Below are 22,704 nucleotides of genomic sequence, written 5' to 3'. Positions count from 1 at the left end.
ACGTGAGGTCACAGATTAGTGCAGTGGCAATTTACAGGCACCGATGCCTTCAAACACGTGCAGCAGATAACTGGAACTACATGCCTTGCAGATCGATTTCAAGCCTGTGCTTACGCAAATTAAATGCGGTTTATAACGTACTTTTTACAAGGGTGCTAACGGCGCTTCAATACAACTACTTCCTCGGAAAAATGAAACACAGGTCACTGACATTTAAGAACTAAATTCTGTGAAGCTGTGAACTTTCTTGTGAACTTAAAGGTTATTCAAAAATGTCATTGACTTTCAATCTTTTTTTTTTTTTTGATTATCTTTTTCACTACAAGAGAAGTTCCGAGACAAGAGCGTGAAACGACTCTTATGAAACTAAAGCGTTCGAAAAACGATACGTAGCCAGCGCGTTTCACGAAACGTAGGCGATATCGTTCCTGCACCCAAAAACATAATATTCTCCTTCCCAAAAAGAAAAAAAAAACGCATTGACGCTTGTCAAAAGGCCTACTCAAGGAAACTGACAAATTTCAGCGTATTTTGGTTTAAATTGATTCTTCCTGAAGAACCTTTATATTTCTAAGTTATAAATATATTTTTTTTTTTTTGTATTCAAGTCCTTGGCGTCGTCGAACTATACTACGACAACCTACGCTTTAGAAATTTTACGGTGTTCTGAAAGCATAAATTGACTTTTCGGAAAGGTGCCTAGGTTTCAGTTTCTCATCGAGGCGCATCTTTATGCAAGCGATTGGCCCTTCATTACCAAACCGCGGAGCGAAACATTATTAATATCACGAAAAAGAACCGAAAAATCAAAGCTTATTTTTTCGATACCCTTAGATCAGCACGGCATTTCATTCAGCAGGCTTGCGTTACCCCTTCATATGTCCTACACAACAGGGAATATTTTTTTTTAACAGCGCGTTTTGGTTGCGGTGAGCAGAATTGCAGGCGCATAGGTAAGTTCTATTAGAAATCAGAAGCTTAAAATTGCGTTCAAACTAGGTGTTTTACTGAAACTTTGTATACCGCTGTGTGTGCCTTGCAGTTTTGTTAAGTGAACTGATGTAGTGGCCTTCGATAATGTCTAGACTGTTTAAAAATAAACATGTCTTAAAAATTATTAATTGAAAAGTTGTCATTCGGAAGTAGTTATTAGATTTATTATCCTTAGTAAGCCCATTGACAAAGACCATACCGGCATCAATTTTACTGTTCTCTGTCGGATGCACGCATTTATTTATTATGCAGCCGGCTTTTCTTTGGTCGACTGGCGGCCATTGATATCCAATCGGGGCTCGGAGGGCGCATTTAGCAAACAGGTATGAAACCACCGGATGTAAGCGGCTTGTCCCAAAAGTAAGCGCTTGACAAGCTTTCAACCCTTCCGTGTGCTGGTAAGCACAGCGTGCAGGGCGCTGGATTTTTTTCTTGTCTCATCAAGATAGCCTACTTGGTGCTCAGTAACATCGCATGCAGATACGAGAAGTCTCCTAGGTAGCCATTTAGTTGATGAAGTGTACCGTGCGCCCCAAGCTTAATGCCGCCACTCGAACACCCGACTTCCGCGGAGCGGCGCTATCCTGGCGGAGGCCGTTTCAGCTGCTCGGTCCTCGTGAAGGCCATTCCCAATCTCCGGACCGGGAGAAGGGGAGGTAACAGGGCCGCCGCTAAGGGCCCTTGACTCTGCGAATCACAGGCTCATATCACCGGAATCGCGTTTTTTTATTAAATTTTTTGTGTGTTTTGTTCGCATTTTAGCAGCGCATTCAAGCTTTCTCCATTGCGATGCACTATCTAAAGTTCTTTGTTATCAATCTTAAAGGCCAAAAAACATGTCCGCGTTCGGTGTCTTCCCGACAGCTGCTGCTCCGCCGTTGAAAACATCAGCTGTTATTTTCTTATTTTCTTTTACCCGAAGTTCCGATTCAAATTTTAGCAAAACAATGTGATCAGAAAAGTAGCTACAAGATCCTTCAAGCTGTTTTTTTTTTTTTATTTTCGCGAGCCGTTTTAGCGTACAATTTTGTTTTGCAGCACCCTGTATATGTGTACATGCGCTGTATATCCCACTCAGATGACAAGCCGTAGCGCTTATTTATCTGCATCTCCTCCGTATACGGGCCAACGCGGGACACAGATTAGACTCGACTGCTGCATCAGTTGTAACCGTGTCACATGTTTTCACTGGCTTAAGACCACTGTCCGCCGAACGCTGACGTAGAACTCATGTACAGTATGAGTCCCATGCTGGCCCTCAGTAGGTTACGGATGACATTCAACACTACTACGGCTTTCTACTATCAATATTCAATTACGGGTTCAGAATTCAGTAGATGCTCCGCCCGTAGGTGTAATGCGTCCCCTGCGAGAGCATCTAATTACGAAAAAAGTAGCACGTCGACTGCTCAGCGACATGGCGACATTGGCGACGTCGGTTTCACGTGCGAGGCGGAGCGAGCCCAAATTGCCGCTTATTGAACGTTACGACATCGTCGTGACTCTGCAAATCTAGTTATTTCGTAAAAGACAAATTTGTGGAAGATGTTCTATCTTCCAGTGTCAGAGTGGACGGCGGGAACATTTTCGTCTGTAGCAATTGTGGAACGAGGCAATTCCAACTCACCCGGTTTACCATGCGAATAATAACAGCGATGAGACTCGACAAGGACGCGAATTTCGAGAATAATTAATGTTGTTTTCAAAGCTTCGTATCAGTAGGTATGTTTTATTTATTAAAGCGAAGAGGGCCATGCTGCCGTTTAGACAGCATGGCCCTGTCGTCACTCCAGCATTTCACTCCGCCTAGCGATTCGATAGGGGTGACTGCAGCGTTGTGACGCGGCTCCCAAATTACCACGAAGAAACGCGCACACCACCGCAATCTAGTGACAAACACTGTCCCAGGTGCGAACGCTAACGAAACAAAATATAGCCATAGCCATAGAAGAAGCGTCCGCAGAAATGTACAGGTGAGGCTTGTGCGATTGCCCCAGTGTTGCTCCGGAGCATTCCGACGTCATTTACACGATTGTTGAATTTTCACATCGTCACGCAAGAGCTACCGCGAAGAAACGGTCACATAGACACGATTTTGCGCTGCGACTTGTATCTGGTGCGAACGCTAAACGTAAGAAAATACGCGATTGGCATCCCTTCCGTCGGTCTCGTTGAGAGAGGCTTACGAGATCGTCCAATCGAAGATCCTGAGCAAGTCGTCTGAAACTAAGTTGGCCTCGAGACGACCGTATTATACTCACATCCTAACACAGAAACAACTGTCCGCAAATGTGAATTCCGGCGCAGCCCTCCGATGTAAACCTGGGTGACGTTGACAAGGCGGCGTCTCTCGGCGGAACTGACGTTGAAAACATCGCTAGTCATACAGACAACCATAGAACGATAGTACGGCAAGCCGTGACGTCACTGATGTCAAGAAATGAATGTGAGCCTTTTGCTAAAGGAGTGATATGAATAACTTTGGGGCGCATTTTCCGCTGAATTCTTAACCTTTAGCCTACTATAAATAGATATCACCATCTATGATATCCTTGCGAGTCTGACGTCAAGAAAATCATAAATAGCTGTGAAATAGTAAATGTATAGAAAAGTATCGCTGCTTTCAACAAGCATGCGAAAGGAATCCATCCTGAAAAGTTATGCATAGTCATCAAACAAACAATGCACCGGTGGTGTTAAAGCGCGCTAAATGAATGGCTGCTGCCTAGTAACCTTACCAGTCTTACAAATATGATACGGAACGTAATATCAGGCTCGCTGTGTTTGCGCGTCTACAGCCCCCCGTGTCGCCGTTTCGTAGGCTTGATTGTCGCTTGTTTGTACTAATAAATTCGATTGCCGACCGAACGCTTTGTCAACACTCTTTTGTTTTGGCAGTCCAAAAGGGTGTTTCCTTCTACGGTATGTGTTAGGGTTATATCCTGCACAGGGGAATGTTAACCAGCGTTTTCGCACTGGCTTCGATGCGCTATCGTGCATTTATCAAATGCACTTGATGGTGAACTGATTCTCATGCTTTGCTCTCGCAGTGAAACGTAGAATAGATCGAAACCCTCACTTGTCCTCTGGTTGTCGTGCTGCGTCATAGACTCCATTTCAGCAAACAGCGAAAAAAAAAACGCATCTGAGGAACCTGGATGCTGGCTGCGCTGACTAAAGCCGGGGAATACAAGTGGGTAAACACTGTTAAGTCCATGGTGAGTTCGGGCTGAAGCATGTGGGCGCCTAGTCTGAGATTAGTGTGTGTGCGCTCGAAGCCCTTATCAAGGCAAGATGCGGCGGGAAAATATTGAGAGCTCGACTTGGTATAGCTATATGAACATAAGTTCAACCAAAGGATTGAGAAAATAGAAAGAGACACCAAGTTCCGGCTCGTGTTTCCGCTACAATTAAACCTGATTGGTTGTTAAGTAAGATTGGAAGGGAGGGGCAGCCGGTGGTTTTCGAAAAAATTTATGCATTATACTGTGTGCGAAGTCAGAACAATATACTGAATCCCACCGTCCTGGTGCAAAATGTATGTACAGTGGACAGTCCGGTAGGTGCAGTGAAGAAGAGACAAGCATGGACTACGCGGTAATCCGGTTCCGGACACAAGGCAATTTATTACGTCATGGTTTTGTCTCACTGTTTGTTGATACTATTGTCATGACGGGCAACGAAAACCATAGGACGAGGGAAGTATACGAAACTTCATATATTTCACCGAGCGAGAAAGGTACGTGCATTCGTTCAACATTTTAGGGATTACATAAATTCGAGGATTACTCAATGTGAAGTGTTTCTTAATAGGATCCTTCTAAACGTTTCTTATAGAGAGATCCCACGCTACAATTTTCAAGTGTTGACATACGAACCCTGATTAACTGTCGAGTGATCTACCAACAGAGTACTATGAGATAGACGTGCACACACGAAAACTTCAAAGGAAATCCTTGACATTCAAGCCTTCGTCCGCTTTCTAATCCATCATCTATGTAGACAGTTGTATGCTTGTTTTTCTTTGCTTGCAACATGTGCAACCGAATAATACCAGTTGAATAGCAGATGTTCCAATGCCTATACTTCCTTATGTCTGAATAGATGATAAAACGAAAGGTTGAATGCTAGTTCGCAAGAGTGAAAATATGAGTTTACACGACTTCGCTGTTGTAATTATCGTCAGCATATTATTCGGTAAGTGAGAATGTTCGTCTAAGTAAGCAGGAGACTAATACCTTGAATGTTTCCGTAATCCAAGCCTGTAATGAGCTTGATTCTTTATAAATCTGGGTTGGTGAAATAATTAAAAATGTAATTTTCAAACCGACGTTTTAGAAAATTCGTTATGAATTTTTCTTTGGAGTAATTTTGTAATCGCTTTACTTTGTAATGAAGTGGCTACAGGAGTAAACTGATTCTTCTAGGCATTTTATTCGCGTGTTACCCCAACTAATTTTACACACTGCCTCCATTTTTCCTATCACGAGTTACAACCTATTTCCACCGATATTTTTACTACAAAAGAGCGAGTGTCACAAGCTAAGAAAGAAATCATTGGACTAAAAAAAACTGAAAGTGAAATTTAGAAACTTTTTGTAGTCAGAACCCGTGCGAAGAACCAAACCGAACTGCATACTGTCAACTAGAAGTTCTACTAAATACAAACTAAGTTGCCTGAATGTTCTAGTTGTAACCACATTGTGTCAAACAAAGCTTCACTTAGGGGTAACTGGCGTTTTTTTTACCCTAATTCAAACACTAGCAAATTAAGGAAACAGTTCGCGCCTCGCTTTAAAAAAGACGTTCCCATTCCCGATAAATCTAACGCAAAGTGAATATAAAAATAACCCTACACAACTTGCCATAAAATAGTCCTCATTTTGGGACGTATAAGAAAAAATCACCACATAAAAAAATGGTTGTCGCCTCAATCAATTGCATAATGATGCATTTTATGATAAACGTGTCCATGGTATGGCTTGTTCCTGAATTTATTTAGTTTTATATGTGGTCCATCTTCGTTTGCTTACATTTAACTTTATATCTACGGAAGTGTTTCTTCCCCAGTAAGATGTGATCGTGTTCGGGGCTACGTTAAATTATTTCTGGCCCCTCAAACAATAACCTGTGCTCCATGGCTATGAACCGTCTTGTTTGCATTCTGTTCACGCTTGAATATTTATTGACTATAAAAGATACCAATTTTGTTTTGCTTTCTGCGAAAAAAGATGACTAAGATATCATAATTCGATCAATAAGTTTTCTTTTTGAAAAGTTCATTTTAGCCATTTACAAAACTGGAAGTTACACTGTACGCTCTTGAAGCCCGATCAGAGGGTTGACTTTCTCTTTCATTTTTTGTCTAGTTATTTTTTAGAAGTTACTCAAACTTTCATTAGAAAACTCGATAAAAGAATAAGGCGTGATCGAGCTTGCAATTAATCGAGAGCAAATCTTTAGGAAAAAGTCATGTTTGCTGTCCAATCGTGTGAGACGCGGAAATATTCAACAACCCTTTTCTCACCCCTGTGTTAAATCTGGATACTTGACTTTTTTATTTACAATTAGAAGTAAAACAATTCATTACTTCAAAAACATACTGACAAAAAAGGAGTGGAATTGTTTGATTTGAATTGACCAGCCTCGAGAAGGGGACCCTCGAGCCCTCGCTGTTCGTAACCACAACAAGGAAAATACATTTTTGTAAAGCGCTTATTAAAAAAAAATATATTGTACAAAGTGAACCACACCGACACACATAATGATTTCCTTTGTGCGGAGTAATACTTCGTGACGCGGAATCTTTCGTGGCTGCCACACGGAGTCTAGCGAGTACGCTCACGGAATGACGCCATTGTTTAGGGCGTCAGCCCCGGTGTTGATCCGGCAAATTTCCAATTTCTGCAAAAAAGAAGCTTCTTTGATTCATTTCATTACAATTGTGTTCTTAAAAAAATGTGATCCTATTCAGAAAAAAGTCACATAAACGGGGGCCATGAAATAGTAATCCTATGAGCTACGGTTACTTTTTTACGTACTTTCCCAACATAATTTACATAGAGTTGTCAAGCAACTAAATAGATAACGATTCGGTCGGGAGTATTTTAATGATGTGCATTTCAGTGACGGGTCAAATACCCTTTAAGAGTAACGGATCAAGAACTGGTTCACTTTGTTCGGAAAGAAGAGTTGCCCTTGAGAACGGAATTTGAGATGACCGTGCCGTTATTGCAGTTACGCCTTGAAAGACAGGAATATTCTTTTTGAATCAGGCAGGGTTGAAAATTTCTGGCTTAGAAAAGCTAGAATGATAACTTGATATTCGCCTAATAAATGAATATGGAACTAAAAACAGAAAAAAACATGAAAGTAAATCTGCGGGTTGTTGTATGAATGTAAATGGTCTTATACATAAGCTGGCAAGTAGTGCACTCTCGTAAGGTAGAAAAATTAACAATCGTATGTGATTCTAAAAAAAAAATATTTGAGACATTAAGGCGCAAACGATCTGATACCCAACATCGGGAAAGTGAAATTATGTTCGTTTTATCGGAAAACGGCTAAACACAATTTTGTTTCATTTGGATACTGAGCTAGCTGCCGAGACATTACGGTAGACCGCGCACAAATAGACAGAACGGACGAGGTAAGAAGACAACAGAAGAGGAGCGCGTACATTACAAAACTTCCTGTAGGCCGACTCTAGCCGTTGGAGCTTTATTTTAAGCTTGCGCCTTGCGCAGTTATGTCAGCTTTCTAACGAATTGAATGGCGCCGCTTCAATTCAAATGCTTTCTTGTAAAACACAGCTGTCGCTCTCCTTTCAGGATTAAATACCGCGAAGTTATGAACTTTAACTTGAATTGAGAGCTTGAACAAAAAATCTATTGAAATGTATTTATAAAATAAAAAGAGAAGACTATGCTTTCTCTTTAGCGAAACGTTCGATGAAAAACCGTTAAACCGTTGTTATGAAACGGAAACATGCGGAGAGACAATACACAGAGAGGGTATTTCTCAAAACATCTACGAAATTGCCTCTAAGAAAAAGAGCATCCCACGCATTGAAAATGATGTCGCATCGATGTCTTCCAAGCAACCTATTCGGGAAAATTAGTAAAATTTTGTGTAATTGGGATTATATAATTTTTCAGTATTTAATTTATTAAGTATATTAATATTATTTCAATTTAAACCGGTCTGGACATTATTGAAGATCGCTACATTAGCATGCTTTAGAAGTATATAAAATAGTATGCAGCACTTTAGGGTGTTTTAAAGAAACAAAAAAAAACTGTTGTAACGCATTTTTAGGTTTCAATTTCCCATCGAACCGCTTTGTTACGCATGCGACTGTGGGCTCTTCTTTGCCAAACCGCGCAGATCATGTGCGTGGCTACGCGCTATTCACATGACGACGAAAACAGAAAAATTAAAGCTTACAATGGGATTATTATTCCAACAGCACTGCGTTTCATTTAGCCGGCTTACATTACACTGCACCACCACGGACAGGTGATACATTTTTGGGGGCTGGACGCCTCGAACGCGGGGAGCAGGATAGTAGACGCAGATGTGCGGTCTGCTAAAAATTCAAATGTAAAAAAAAAACAAAAAAAAAAAAACGATTGCGCTACCCGTAAGGGGAAACCCTGCGCCAGCTGAGATGTGGCGTCGGAGCAGCTAAGGTGTAATTTCGAAACAGACGGACTCAATAAGCGGTAAAAGTGCGAGCGCGCACCATAGAGTCCGCATAAGTGTTTCGTATTAAACCGAGTAACACACCGAACGAAGTTTCCATAGTGTTTTGGAACTTATGAAGGCGTATTAACTAGAGAGCATCTCCTGAACATGCTAACCAATCTTAATGGCCACAAACTAAGACTGCCTCGTGGTAATTAAAGAACACTTCGGAAATCGAGCGCTTAAGTTTGAGATCCAGGAAACGAGGAAACTGTGTGCGTGTACGCATTAATCGTTCCCAATCCTCGGGTGTGGCTGCCTGAACGTCTTAGGCAATTTTCCCGCCTTGGCAATCAATCTGCGACATACGGAACATTATATTTCTCGTAGAATTTTAAGTTATTTTTTATCAAACCAAAGCCCTATTTGCTGGCCCTTCAGTTGAGGGCCTCCACTAGGGTATTGTATCCTAGATATAACTCACTCTGTCTTCCAGCCAACAGCCATCAAAGGCGCTTGTTCCAATACGGCAAGAACGATTGTTAAACTGACAAAAAATACCCTATTTCTGTCGTAGGCATGCCTCCCGCAACCCATAGCGGTCGCGTACAAATATCTCCTCTATGACTCCACACAGCAACTCAGGCAACTATTTCCATGTTAACTCCAAATGGAATTAACATGGAGCGCGCCATTTCAAGCGCTCCGAAAGCGCCCCAAGTGGAGCGCTTTCGGAGCGCTCGAGATCTGCGAGCGGAACTCACCATAATAAGTGCACGGTTTCGGAGGTTTTCTTGAGTGGCTGCAAAGAAATGTTAGTTTGTGCACGACAGTGACGCTTTGAGTATAAAACTGGTTAAGTGCGCACTGTGTTTACACAATATTTACAATATAAACAAAAGTACAGTGCATTCTCTAAAAGTCCGCAGTTGCTGCTTAGGAATCTCTCTCTTTTGCTTTCTCTCTCTAAATCTCTCATCGCCATCTCATATGATCTCATTGCCCTGCCAAGAGGGAGCGCTTGGCAGCTATGTTCGGATCCCGACGGTCTGTGCACCACTAAAGAGAGCGCCCTCCTGCGCCACCCAGTTTCGTGACAAGCTCGTGTCGCAAAAAAGTCGATGTCAGTGGCGTGACGCGAAAATCCATGATTGATCGATAGGTTCATGACGTCACAGCCACATGACCTCGCGCGGGAATCTCAAACAACCAACAACGCTCACGCAAAAAGTGAAGTGACGCGTGGAATGAAAACGATCAAAACATGACATGTTGGAAGAATTAAAGGTCGCCTGATGCTTCAAATGAATCCACTTTATAAAGTAGTTAATTTTCCTAAAATAGAGATGTGAAGAAGTTTAGGCGGGATTCGCTTGCGAGCCGGACACGCCACCGACAAGGCCTCGCAAGGCATGCTTGCACGGCTGTGGAACGAGAGGGAGTTTATATGTTTATAAGTCTCGCCATCGCGTTTCACTCTTAAAGGTGAAGCTGAAGCGTCCTACCGTAATTTTAATTGGTATCCAGAAACTTGCGAGGTGTGTTTTCCCGTGCATTTATTATTTCTCTTAATATTTTTTTTTAAAATTCCCCAGCACTTAAACCTTTCCCCAAAATGAATCCGTTTTAATTCTCCAGCGCTTAAGACTTTCCCCACAATGAATTCGATGATGCAACAGTGAGGATTTCTTTTAACCATTCCAGGAAACAGATGCATCTTTCTTTCTTTTCTTTAACGACGGCTTTGTTTTAATTATTATATCTTGAAAATCAGGTAACTAAATAATGTTCTTGTAGGCTTGATAAGTCTAGAGCATCAATGGTATTAAATGCACGCAGGGTGATCTGAAATGTGCGCTTTCTTAGTGTTTTAGTAATTTTTCTGAGTCACGTGGATTTGTTTTCAAATGTTGGCGAAGTTTAGACCGCCTCAGTATTCGGTGTACTTTGATAATTACGGTGCAATTAGATTTTGATTAAAAGAACGCTTCACATTTGGAGTAGCTTTCCAGGTTTTCGTTCCTTATTCAGTGCATTCAGAGTAACTCGTCCGGATTTAGCTAAGTCAGTTGACAACTTTAATACAAAGTCGTACTTTTGGGGGACGTTTGGATGCATGATTTCTTAAGACAATCTAACGGACGTTGCGAAACGCTCATTGGTCGCCTGCTATTTACAGGAGTTGCAGACAGGGGACAGGCTGAAGAACAGAACGATTTTTCAACACCGGTCGAATGTGGACGGCGCCATATAAGGAATACTGTTTCCGAAAGAATCATGAACGGCACCGACGCAAAACCGGGCAACTGGCCGTGGATGGTGGGGCTGTATACTCGCAACGATACCTTTCATTGCGGCGGCGTTTTAATAAGCGAGCAATTTGTGCTGACCGCTGCGCATTGTTTTCAGTATGTACACACTTCGTCTGTTTTCTTATGATGAAAATTATGTTTGTTACAACCCGTCACAAGTTGTGTAATATATGGCGAACCTTTGTTGCATACAAATGGCCAGTATTTGGAAAGTCTTTTTGACAATTTTTAATAGCATTATTTCGAGATACAAATATCTGTAGATATATATCAAAAACGTTTTGATTTAGTATAGGCATATATTTTAGGTGACTTTTTTCACTTTGAATATTAGGTATTTTCTGACATATTGCTAAGCACGGTGATATCAGGATTTTTAAACCACAAAGAATTCGCACAGCTTCTAAATCTATAAAATTTCAGCATACACGGATGGTTTAGTATGATTTCCCAACTGATATACATTTTCCCGCACGTAAAACGCTTATAACATGTTTTATATGCGTTCATCACGGAAGGACTGAGTAAAGCCGACGCCCGAATAGCCAACAGTAATTGACAACGGCTGCAGAAAAGGATCCCTTTTGTTGCATTTTTACACTGGGAGGAACCCATCTCTAAATACATTATCCGCATGCGGTGTAAAGATTATAATATACGAGACATTGCTAAAATCGTCAAACACGTTTTTTGATATAGATATATGTATGAATTGAACAATTGTTTAGTTTTGAAAGCACGCGGTCAAAACGCCGCTGCTCTGACTCAGGCTTTCGCCGGCGATATGTGCTTGCTCTTTGAGAGGAGCGATGTCATCTTATTAAATCAGTGCTCTTGCATCATAAAAAGATCGAGATACACCTAAGCATTCTCTGAGAGTTGTGAATGCGAAAGCATGCAATCCGCTCCGTCCGCTCCCTTTGTCGTCTGCTGCGTACTTTTCGTCGCAGGTCAGCGCGTGTGCTCCCCTGGGGACCTTGGACGCTCCGTCCCCAGGGGAGCAACGGCGCTCTGATGGACACGCAGCGACATGGGGTGAGCGGTCGTGGAAACTGGCGAGCGCAGCGGCCAATGGGAGCCCTGTTGACGTGCGCCAGCCAATGGAACTGAAGGAAATTAGGTGCCGTTTTCGTGCTTCAAACTGATGACGTCAGCTCACTCCATGAGACAGTTAATGCTTCGGCATTAATATACTCTTAAGGCGCTAAACTGGCAGTGATAACGATGACAGTACCCGAGGTAGCAGAATCAACTAAACATATTTGGAAGAGATAACAGTTTGCAGAAGCACACCTGAGATTAAAATGTGGAAACGGCCCGACCACTCTCGACCACCGCGTTTCCGCGACAAAGCAACACCGCGTAAGGCGATTTCCCGGTTCCGGCTGTGGATTACTATTGCCAATCCTTTCCAGTGCCGACTGTACACACCAGTTGTTCAAGGCACATACATATTCGCCAAAGAGAAATTGCTGAAACATTACACGGGGTTATTTTGTGACAAGGTTTTCCCTGCAAAAGAGAACGCACATAAAATGCAAACGATAACTTTGTGCTATGTCCCGTTTCGTACTTCTTAAGTGCAGTTCCGATAGCCTCCAAAATAGAACTCTATGACGAACAAAGATTGTAGTGTCGTCTAGGATTTCTTTTTTTTAAATTTAGATATCCCTGATGGTTTGACAAAAGAAATTTAATTACTAAATAAGAACTTTACGTCACCACTTACTCCCTGCCTCTCTAATGCTTGAAGCAACAAGAACGCCAGCTTTCTGTCTGCGCGTCTCGGAAGCACAAACAAAACAAGGGCCACAGATTGTTCTGATGAAACAACTCGACGTGACGCCGCAGAACGGAGTGACACAACAGAGAGCGACGCGACGCAGAACGTCAAGGTCACTTGCGTTGATGTTGAGGTCTGCATCCCAGTTCAGGACGACTGTAACTTCTTTATGGTATTGCATCCACTATTATATTTCACTATTCTCTGCTGTAAGCTATTGGTACATAGAGTTTAACCAAACACATTTCTCTTACAGAAAGACATTGCGATATTGAGATTAAAAAGACCTGTAAACTTGACAGATTTCATTCGGCCAATCTGCCTTCCGCAAAACTGCGTCGAACCGCGTTTAGACGTACGCACCTATATTGCAGGCTGGGGCAAAATCGAAGGTAAGCTGTTTTGCTTCGGCTTATTATATTTCCAACCGAATGCTATACAGCTTATACGGACAATCGATGGCCAGCGTTCTTTTTCTGCTTTTTCTGCTTTTTCTTCTCTATAATTTAAGGGCCGCCATCAAAACTTCAAGTGAACTCAGTAATAGCCAATTACAATCATCACACAGTGAACTGTATAGCGCACAAAAAGACAAGGACAGAGAACAAAAAGACGATAGAGACATAGTGAACAATGCTCTTTACTGTTCACTACGTCACCATAACAGATTGCCCAGCTTACCAGCTTTGTTATCAATCACGCTATAGAGTAAAACTTGGTGCTTTACATCACCCAGTCTGAGTAGCTTGGGAAAATTTAGAAGTTGTGGTACTAACAGTTTGCTGCAGTGCACTTTTTATCATAGCAAGCCTGCCGGAGTACGTTATCGTAATCATTGCGTGATGCTGTATTATCGATCATTTTTGTAGACGACGTAACAAAAATTGAACACTTTGTGAAACGTCTGATTTATCTTCAGAAAAACATCTGGAGGCGACGGCGCCGCTTTCATAGAAACGGTCTTGGCTTTTCGTTTCGTTCTATACAAAAATAAGTTTGCATTAACCATGATGACTTTGTACGCCGTGCAACACATATTACTTGGAGTTGTATGTTAGCTAGCGTATTCGCTACAAACGCGAATGAGAAATCGGTAGCTGCACAAATGTGGAGGAGAGACCTCCAAAGTCCGCAGTAATACATAAATTCTTCGATCTAAATGTGATGGTGTATTATCAAAGGGCGAGTAGGCTTAGTGAGGCAAGTTTTAGACAATGGCTTCCATGGTACTGAGCTTATATTCCAATTACCAGCAGAGTCAATTAAACAACCCTCTAGTTGAGGCTTTTCAAGTGGCTCAATAGAGAAGAAAACTGGCGATGGAAGTCAATAGGCCAAATCGACTAAATGTAGTAAAAAATGTCAAATATCCGAAATAATTTCGCTTCAGTGTACCGAGCATTTAGAACAATTTGCAACTTCTAAACATTTGATTAAGTAACACTGCCACGATGCAATAAAATTTTCCATGACATGCGAAAAGTCTGCAATTCTCAATTCGCTCGGCATAACTCTTCGAATTAGGCGCCAACCAGAAATAAAATTATTACTATTTACTGCAGGGAATTTGAAACTGCTACTTTGCCTGTAATGACCTACCGTATTGTCAAATAAATAAAAATGCTGATTGAAATTCAGTACTCGTTTCAGGAGTTACGGTTCTTCAACAACCTGGGCGCGAGCTTTTTTTTCCCTCACATAAATTGATATGATGCTTTGAAGAGTTAAATATGTTTTGCCAAATTCGAGATTATTTTGTTCGTTGTCACCGGGGAACTCGAGAATTGAAGTAAGGGTAGTGACACTGCGTTCAGGAACACACTTTCTAGTTATTTATTTAAAACAAAATGTAAAAAAACTACACCTGACCTCCCCTATCCCCGTCGGAACTCGAATCCCCAAGCCACCCAGATTATGATTCCTTAGAACAGCTATTAGAACTACTGCGTCCACAGGCACATCCTCCCAGAAGCAGCGTGTCTCGGTTTACGATCTAACTATGTGAACGGTTATGCTTAATAACATTACTGGAAATTCACTATTTCACACCGAATATATTATGGACTTCGGTGGAACAGCTTGTAGTCTATATCATTTGTGACTCGTTTATTGTTGTGTTTTAAGGCGACAAGCGAAGCAGGGTATGTGGCTTCCGAGCTCGCAGACTTGTGGTGTCTTACTTACGTAACATGCCTCACAGTCCTAGATGGGGACTCCAGTTTTTTTTTTTTTTTTTGTCGTGACTGATAAGAAATATGATGTCATTACCGATTGAACTGTGAGGGACCACCAGTATGGTAACGGGAGGTGTGGGTTAAAACTTTGTATATAAAGAACCACTGAAACATAATTGGCGGAGAGGATATTGACAAGAGGAAATGTCTTTTTCTTCTACCGCCTTTTGACTGCAGAGTCCAATGAATGTTTCAATTGTTTTAATCATTCAATTAATAAATAATTAATTACTGGTTCTCTTGATATATATTTTTAAGAACAAGTTGCATACTTACCATTAACAGAAAGTAGGCATCTACTAATTACTGAGTAACTCGCTTATATTCGCTTCAAATAATAGTTTTTTTATTCCTATTTACGGCCAAATATATCGCAAAACATACGAACATACAACAATCAGATATTCTAGGTGTCACCTATGATGCAAATATTAATTTCATAAATCTATCTAGTGGTTGAAGACTCGTACGAGTATGACTACGAAAGCTATGAAGACTCCGAAGAAGGAGGAGATGACGAAATTTCAGCGGAAGAAGAAATAAGCGAAAGGTCACCTTCAGGACCAGCAGTAATGGTGAAAGATGACCAAACACACACGCTGAAAGAAAGAGAGATTTGCCTTATTACTAAGGAGGAATGCGAACACCAACTTAACAGAACTGTACCGGACTATACCGTATGCTCCACTGGAGGAACATGTCGAGTGAGTAGAAATAGCTATAGTACAATTTTGTGTTAAACGATCAGTACCCACCGCGCACGGGATCGAACCGGGACCGGTTTCGTGCGATGGCGCAGCTATTTCGCTATTTTTCCCTCCCGCTGTCTGCAAGGCTTTGGAAAGTAAGGGGACCTTTTCTCCCCTGTTATCGAATTTCTTCACTGATGAGAGGACAACGAGAGGGACGGGCTTCACTTGTCCCACCTCCTGCGCGAACTTCCTGCCTTCGACAACGCTTCGCCGTCCCGTAGACCTAGAGCGTGCTCGCACGTCGAAGAAACGGCGAAAGGCAACGACCGCCTGCTAGACGCTGGGCGCTCTAAAGACACGCCATGCCGTTCTCACCTCGTCAGGGACTACACTCTAAAAAAAGTTTGTGCGTCCACTTTCACGCAGAACACTCGGAGAGCCAATCACCACAACTTACGGAGGCAGCTCAGCGAATGACAATGCCGAAACATATGTTAAGACCTAAAAACGCAGTGTGAGTTGTGACATTAAGCTAGGCAAAACGTCACGGTTGCACAGCTTAATGTCAAAACTCAGACTGCGTTTTTTGGCCAAAACATATGTTTCGGCATTGTCATTCGCTGAGCTCCCTCTGTAAGTTTCGGAGATTGGCTCTCCAAGAATGTTGTGCGGGGAAGCAGACGCACGGGCCTTTTTTAGAGTGCATGCTCCGAGAAACTGAGGGAGAGGGGGAGGCTACGGCGCGCGGACACGTCAGAACGCCGACCTCTGGTTCGTAGAAATAGTGGGCAGACTTTTGCGTCCACCGCGTTCGCCGAAAGCGTTTGAACGCGGAAGCCAGACGCCCGACGCCGGCGTTCTGTTGCCCTCCTCCCCTCGCCTTTTCCTCTTTTCCTTCCAAGAGGAGGAGGCGAGGGTACGCAAGACGAGGGGCTGGAGGCAATAGCCCCCCAACTCTACACACCCCGCCCAAAAATTTTCTTTCCGCCCATAAACCGCCGACCGCGTCCCCGGAACCCCGGACTTTGGTCCATCCCACAGCGCCACAGGGCGCCCGCAGTTCGGGGGCGGTTCGGGGGCGGTTCGGGGCGGTTCGGGGCCGCTGCAATACCTTTTAGGGAGGAGGAGGAGGGAAGGGGAGGGGGGGGGGGGGCCGGGTTCATATCACGTAAAGCCACTGTATTCGCAAAAGTAGCGACATCCTTTGAAGAATGCCGCCTGCTATCTTGGAGCGATCCAGGCGGCGCTAACGTCGATGCGCGAGCGCGAAAGAGCAAAATATAACAAAAAGAGTGTGCATAAGGGAGGAGGAGAAAGAAGAAGTGCCTATTCTGTCGGAGTGCAGTGCATGCTATAAGCTCATGTCGCCAATCAAATAATGCCGACTGTGCAACGTCACGGCTTTCATCGTCTTTCTTTGAGCACATCCTTCGCGGCTGGTAGACCGTGACAGTGCGCTTTTATCCTGTGTGTAGGCATTTGCGTGTTTTTCAGCCTTTGACTGCGCTCTGATTCAAGTATAAACCAAGTATAGGAAGGCCGTTTGCTATCTTGGAGCGATCTAGACGGCGCCACCGTCGACGCGCGGGTGTAAAAGACCAAAACAGAAAGGTAAAAGGTGTGCGCGTGAAAGGAGATGATGTCGCTACCTTTTTTATTTAGGGGCATTAGTATCACGGGCAGGCGAGAACCGATAGTTCTCCCAAAGGAGTGAGCGGGACACGTTTTTAGGAGTCAGCCGCGGGCCTACAGATGACTGCACTCCTTGATGCGCCGACATAAACCAAATCCCCCCTCCCCTCCCCCGCCTTCCTTTTCCGGAATAAACTTGGTTGTGAAAAAGATAAGCGATGGTAAAGAACGTTGGGGGCGTGTGCCACCCCTTGTAGGCCACTCGGACTCCGCCTGTGTGTGGGTATGGCAGCCCAAGTGGTTCCGACAACACCCCCCCCCCCCCCTTTCCTACCTTTCCCCGCACCCAAACAGTTTTCTTTCTCTCCTTGGGACATGTTTCGTGCGAGTATTCGCCTCGAGAATGAACTAAAGCTTACGCTACTGTGGCGCTATCATCATCAGCACTGTGTGGATAGGAAGATGGCTGTCCCATAGGCTATCTGCGGGCACGGCCAAGAACCTGCTCAATATCGCGTTTATTGCCTTGTACAGTGTCATTGTGAAAGCAATTTTAACGTAAAATGATCCGGCACTGCTCATTTCCACAGTGCAATACCTTTTTCACCGAGGTGGGGGTCAGTTTTCACCTATATCCAGTTGCCGGAGCGCTGAAAAAAGAGTGGCTGTCGAAGTTGATATCTGCGAAGGAGACTTCGATTTACGCATTTGCTTACTGTAACCATTTCATCACCAAAGATTTCAAGCCAATGATACGTGACAACCCTTATAAGCGGGCAAAGAACACTGGTTCCATATGTTTGGTGAGTGGCCCAGCTAGGATAAAGTACGCGTACGTGGAGCACGTTGATAGTCGCTCGCTGCTGGACAATGGGATCATCTTTAATGTGAGTCCTCCCGCTGCGGTGTTTTTGGACAGGCTGCGAATGCACTTAACTTATCACTGCGTGAGTATCCGACTTCTGAACCGTTGTATATCGTCAGTCCTACGAGCCCCCTTAACTATGACAAAGTAAGGAGACATCGACTGCAGCAAAAGTGACTCGCTCAGTGCCTGCGTGTACGTCGGACGCACCTGATTAATTCCCTTGAAGTTAGTTCGGTAGTACGCGGTAAGTAGGGCTGATGGAAAACAGGACATTCTGCCAAAGGAGCAAGAGGGACTATCGAGCCTAATGCATTGCTTGTTTACACTCCTGGAATTTTTACACTCCTCGTGACACAGGTTTCGTGCCACTTCGTTTGAAAGACGAAATTTTAACGGAAAATCACGCTACATGAAAGCGGCACGATTACATCTAAAGTTAACAGCTTACTAAAGACATGGGCGCAACGTACGAAGCTCAAGCTATACTTTTTCTGAAGTGACTGCAGCGCCTAATGCAAAACCCTTCGCGAGCTTGCAATTTTTGAAAATGACAAAACTAGCGACATATAAAGGCACGCGAATAGCTTCTTATTTTGAGGCCAGAATTCAAGTCTCTAGGATTCGAGAGAGTTAGCGGCCGCGAATAGGTTCCTATGCCTAATTTGCGAATAATCGGGATCGCAAAAATAAAGGGTTTTACATATGCAGAGTTTAAAATGTTCGGGAGGACAAATCGTGCGATTTCCACAAAGACGTTTCCGGAGGTTGGAGTTACAAACAATAGCTACGGAGCAGGGCAAGTGCACGAAAGTTCATCAATCGTTGCACCGTTCGCGAGTTTAAGATCCAAAGTGTGGGAATCCTTGCTGAGAGCCAACGACTGCAGCATGTAAAGCGCCGTTCACATATATGCAACCGAGTACGACCGAGATAGACTAGACCGGTTTTTAAGCTTCTTGCGACCTCTTAGGACCGGATTTGGTGCAGCGGAGCTGGTCCTAAGACGTCGCAAAAGGCTTAAAAAGCGGTCCGCTCTCTCTCGCTCGTACTCGGTTGCAAGACCTCGTCGCCGAGGTCGTTGGGGCCACAACGCTCAATAATGTGCCAGGCATTCCCAAGTTGTTCGACTTCGACAAGGGACCGCTTCATGACAGTACGCAATGGCACTGGAACTGAAACGAAGAGCCGCATCAAAATACCAACCGCAGTAGCAACAGTATTTTAGTATCCAGCTTGGTATTCCTAGCCTTCGCGTGTCTCCACGCTCGTGAAACGATACAATATTTTCTAAGAAGCAAGCATTCGCAACGTAAATAGCGCTGTTTACCCACAAACAAGCGTTCATTGTGGCGAGGATGCATGCTTCAAGGTGCGTTGAGGTCAGACGACGTGCGAAGGTATCCACACTCGCAGTGGTTCCAACATCGGCCGCACGGTGGCGACTGCGCTTGATCTCGGCCAATTAGCAAGAGCGGGATCACGGCCCTGAAGAGCTAAGCCCTGAAATCATTCGCGTCGGGCCCCAATTGGGCGAAGAGGGGGGGGAGGGGGGAAGGGGGGCGCTGTGAACCCGCATTCTGGTGATCCCGTAAACCCGCATTCCCGCGTAAACAACCGACGCATTCGAATAGAACCAGCTCGACGGCCCGGCAAGCCCGGCCGGTCTGGCTACGTCGCCCATGTCCTCCCCACCTCGCATGCTCACCATCGAGTAAAAGAAAATGACGTAGCGCGCTCGGCGCGCTTCTGTCAACTTCCGCCAAGCTCCCTATTATCGAACGCATCAAGTTCGGCGGGGTTGGGGGCACTGCACGGGGTTGACGCTGCCACGAATCTACAAGTGGAAGATTACCTACTCGAGCCGGATCTTGCAGCGGAAGAGGCTCGCTCTAAAAGGGGAGCTTTTGGAGCGATCAAAAGCAGCAAGTGGAATTCACCATTAGAGGAGGCACACGCCCCGCTTTGGGCGTTATAAGAGGCGACTCCGTCATGGCCCGTGAGGAAGCACGTTAGAGTCATTACGCCCCCATTGGAGTCTCCGTGTTCGTCGCCCCTATATCATTCCTCTCCGTCTTTCCTGTCCTTCTCTTCTTCCTGAAAAAAACAACAACAAAACATCCCCCTCTCTTTAGTACGCCCACTTTATCTTGAGGGTAATGTCAAGGCATCAAAGCGCTTACCTCACTCTGATGCGCCCTGATGCCCCAGTTTGACCCGGATATCGAACTTCGGGTTCTCAGGGAACGCACGCGCCCCACGTCCCTAGAATGGAAAGCACACGCCCCCCCCCCCCCCCCCCTCACGCTTCCACTCTCCCCTCTCGTGGCGCCACAGCTCCCCCCCCCCTTTCTTCGGGGGCGGCAGGGCCGGGACCCCTCTCCCTGGGTATGCGGCTGGAGTACACAGCGTCCCCCCCCCCCCCCCCCCCCCTCGAAGCTCTACCTTCCTTCCTTTTTGCTCTCTCCAAGGCTGAGGGGATATTCTCCAAGGGTGGCCACACGGCGCCGTTGAGGTAGGCTCCAAAAAGGATTCTGTCAGCCCGCAGTGTAAGCAACAAAACACGCAGACGGCGTCACATGGCGCCTTTGAGGTAGGCTCCAAACAGGATTCTCTTAGCCCTCAGTTAAGCAACAAAACACGCAGAGGGCGCCACATGGTGCCGTTGAGGTAGGCTCCAAAAAGATTTCTCTCAGCCCGCAGTGTAAGCAACAAAACAGGCAGACGGCGTCACACGGCGCCTTTGATGTAGGCTCCAAAGAGGATTCTCTTAGCCCTCAGTTAAGCAACAAAACACGCAGAGGGCGTCACATGGTGCCGTTGAGGTAGGCTCCAAAGAGGATTCTCTCAGCCCGCAGTGTAAGCAACAAAACAGGCAGACGGCGTCACACGGCGCCTTTGATGTAGGCTCCAAAGAGGATTCTCTTAGCCCTCAGTTAAGCAACAAAACACGCAGAGGGCGCCACATGGTGCCGTTGAGGTAGGCTCCAAAGAGGATTCTCTCAGCCCGCAGTGTAAGCAAGAAAACACGAAGACGGCGTCATACGGCGCCTTTGAGGTAGGCTCCAAAGAAGATTCTCTGAGCCCTCAGTTAAGCAACAAAACACGCAGAGAGCGCCACATGGTGCCGTTGAGGTAGGCTGCAAAGAGGATTCTCTCAGCCCGCAGTGTAAGCAACAAAACACGCAGACGGCGTCACAAGGCGCCTTTGATGTAGGCTCAAAAGAGGATTCTCTCAGCCCTCAGTTAAGCTACAAAACACGCAGAGGGCGCCACATGGTTCCGTTGAGATAGGCTCCAAAGAGGATTCTCTCAGCCCGCAGTGTAAGCAACAAAACACGCAGACGGCGTCACACGGCGCCTTTGAGGTAGGCTCCAAAGAGGTTTCTCTCAGCCCTCAGTTAAGCAACAAAACACGCAGAGGGCGCCATATGGTGCCGGTGAGATAGGCTCCAAAGAGGATTCTCTCAGCCCGCAGTGTAAGCAACAAAACACGCAGACGGCGTCACAAGGCGCCTTTGATGTAGGCTCAAAAGAGAATTCTCTCAGCCCTCAGTTAAGCTACAAAACACGCAGAGGGCGCCATATGGTGCCGGTGAGATAGGCTCCAAAGAGGATTCTCTCAGCCCGCAGTGTAAGAAACAAAACACGCAGACGGCGTCACACGGCGCCTTTGATGTAGGCTCAAAAGAGGATTCCCTCAGCCCTCAGTTAAGCTACAAAACACGCAGAGGGCGCCATATGGTGCCGGTGAGATAGGCTCAAAAGAGGATTCTCTCAGCCCTCAGTTAAGCAACAAAACACGCAGAGGGCGCCACATGGTTCCGTTGAGGTAGGCTCCAAAGAGGATTCTCTCAGCCCGCAGTGTAAGCAACAAAACACGCAGACGGCGTCACAAGGCGCCTTTGATGTAGGCTCAAAAGAGGATTCTCTCAGCCCTCAGTTAAGCTACAAAACACGCAGAGGGCGCCATATGGTGCCGGTGAGATAGGCTCCAAAGAGGATTCTCTCAGCCCGCAGTGTAAGAAACAAAACACGCAGACGGCGTCACACGGCGCCTTTGATGTAGGCTCAAAAGAGGATTCCCTCAGCCCTCAGTTAAGCTACAAAACACGCAGAGGGCGCCACATGGTGCCGGTGAGATAGGCTCAAAAGAGGATTCTCTCAGCCCTCAGTTAAGCAACAAAACACGCAGAGGGCGCCACATGGTTCCGTTGAGGTAGGCTCCAAAGAGGATTCTCTCAGCCCGCAGTGTAAGCAACAAAACACGCAGACGGCGTCACAAGGCGCCTTTGATGTAGGCTCAAAAGAGGATTCTCTCAGCCCTCAGTTAAGCTACAAAACACGCAGAGGGCGCCATATGGTGCCGGTGAGATAGGCTCCAAAGAGGATTCTCTCAGCCCGCAGTGTAAGAAACAAAACACGCAGACGGCGTCACACGGCGCCTTTGATGTAGGCTCAAAAGAGGATTCCCTCAGCCCTCAGTTAAGCTACAAAACACGCAGAG

The 22,704-nt window shown here is 45.1% G+C and overlaps 1 protein-coding gene across 1 annotated transcript in view; it reads left to right on the top strand.

Annotated features, from left to right (window-relative positions):
• Positions 1-5,141: 5,141 nt before the first annotated feature.
• The window catches only part of LOC8038590 (enteropeptidase), a 104,323-nt gene continuing 86,760 nt past the window's right edge, over positions 5,142-22,704 (top strand). The window contains exons 1-5 of the mRNA XM_040216538.1: positions 5,142-5,190; positions 10,859-11,087; positions 12,745-12,946; positions 13,031-13,166; positions 15,462-15,712. Coding sequence (XP_040072472.1) covers positions 5,142-5,190; positions 10,859-11,087; positions 12,745-12,946; positions 13,031-13,166; positions 15,462-15,712 — 867 coding nt within the window. The remainder of the gene's footprint in view (positions 5,191-10,858; positions 11,088-12,744; positions 12,947-13,030; positions 13,167-15,461; positions 15,713-22,704) is intronic.

Source organism: Ixodes scapularis, unplaced genomic scaffold (genome assembly GCF_016920785.2).
Source record: "Ixodes scapularis isolate PalLabHiFi unplaced genomic scaffold, ASM1692078v2 PGA_scaffold1__304_contigs__length_218370807, whole genome shotgun sequence".
NCBI classification, from domain to species: Eukaryota; Metazoa; Arthropoda; class Arachnida; order Ixodida; family Ixodidae; genus Ixodes; species Ixodes scapularis.
The sequence above is the reverse complement of the archived record's forward strand: the minus strand, read 5'-3'. Positions and strand labels throughout refer to the sequence as shown.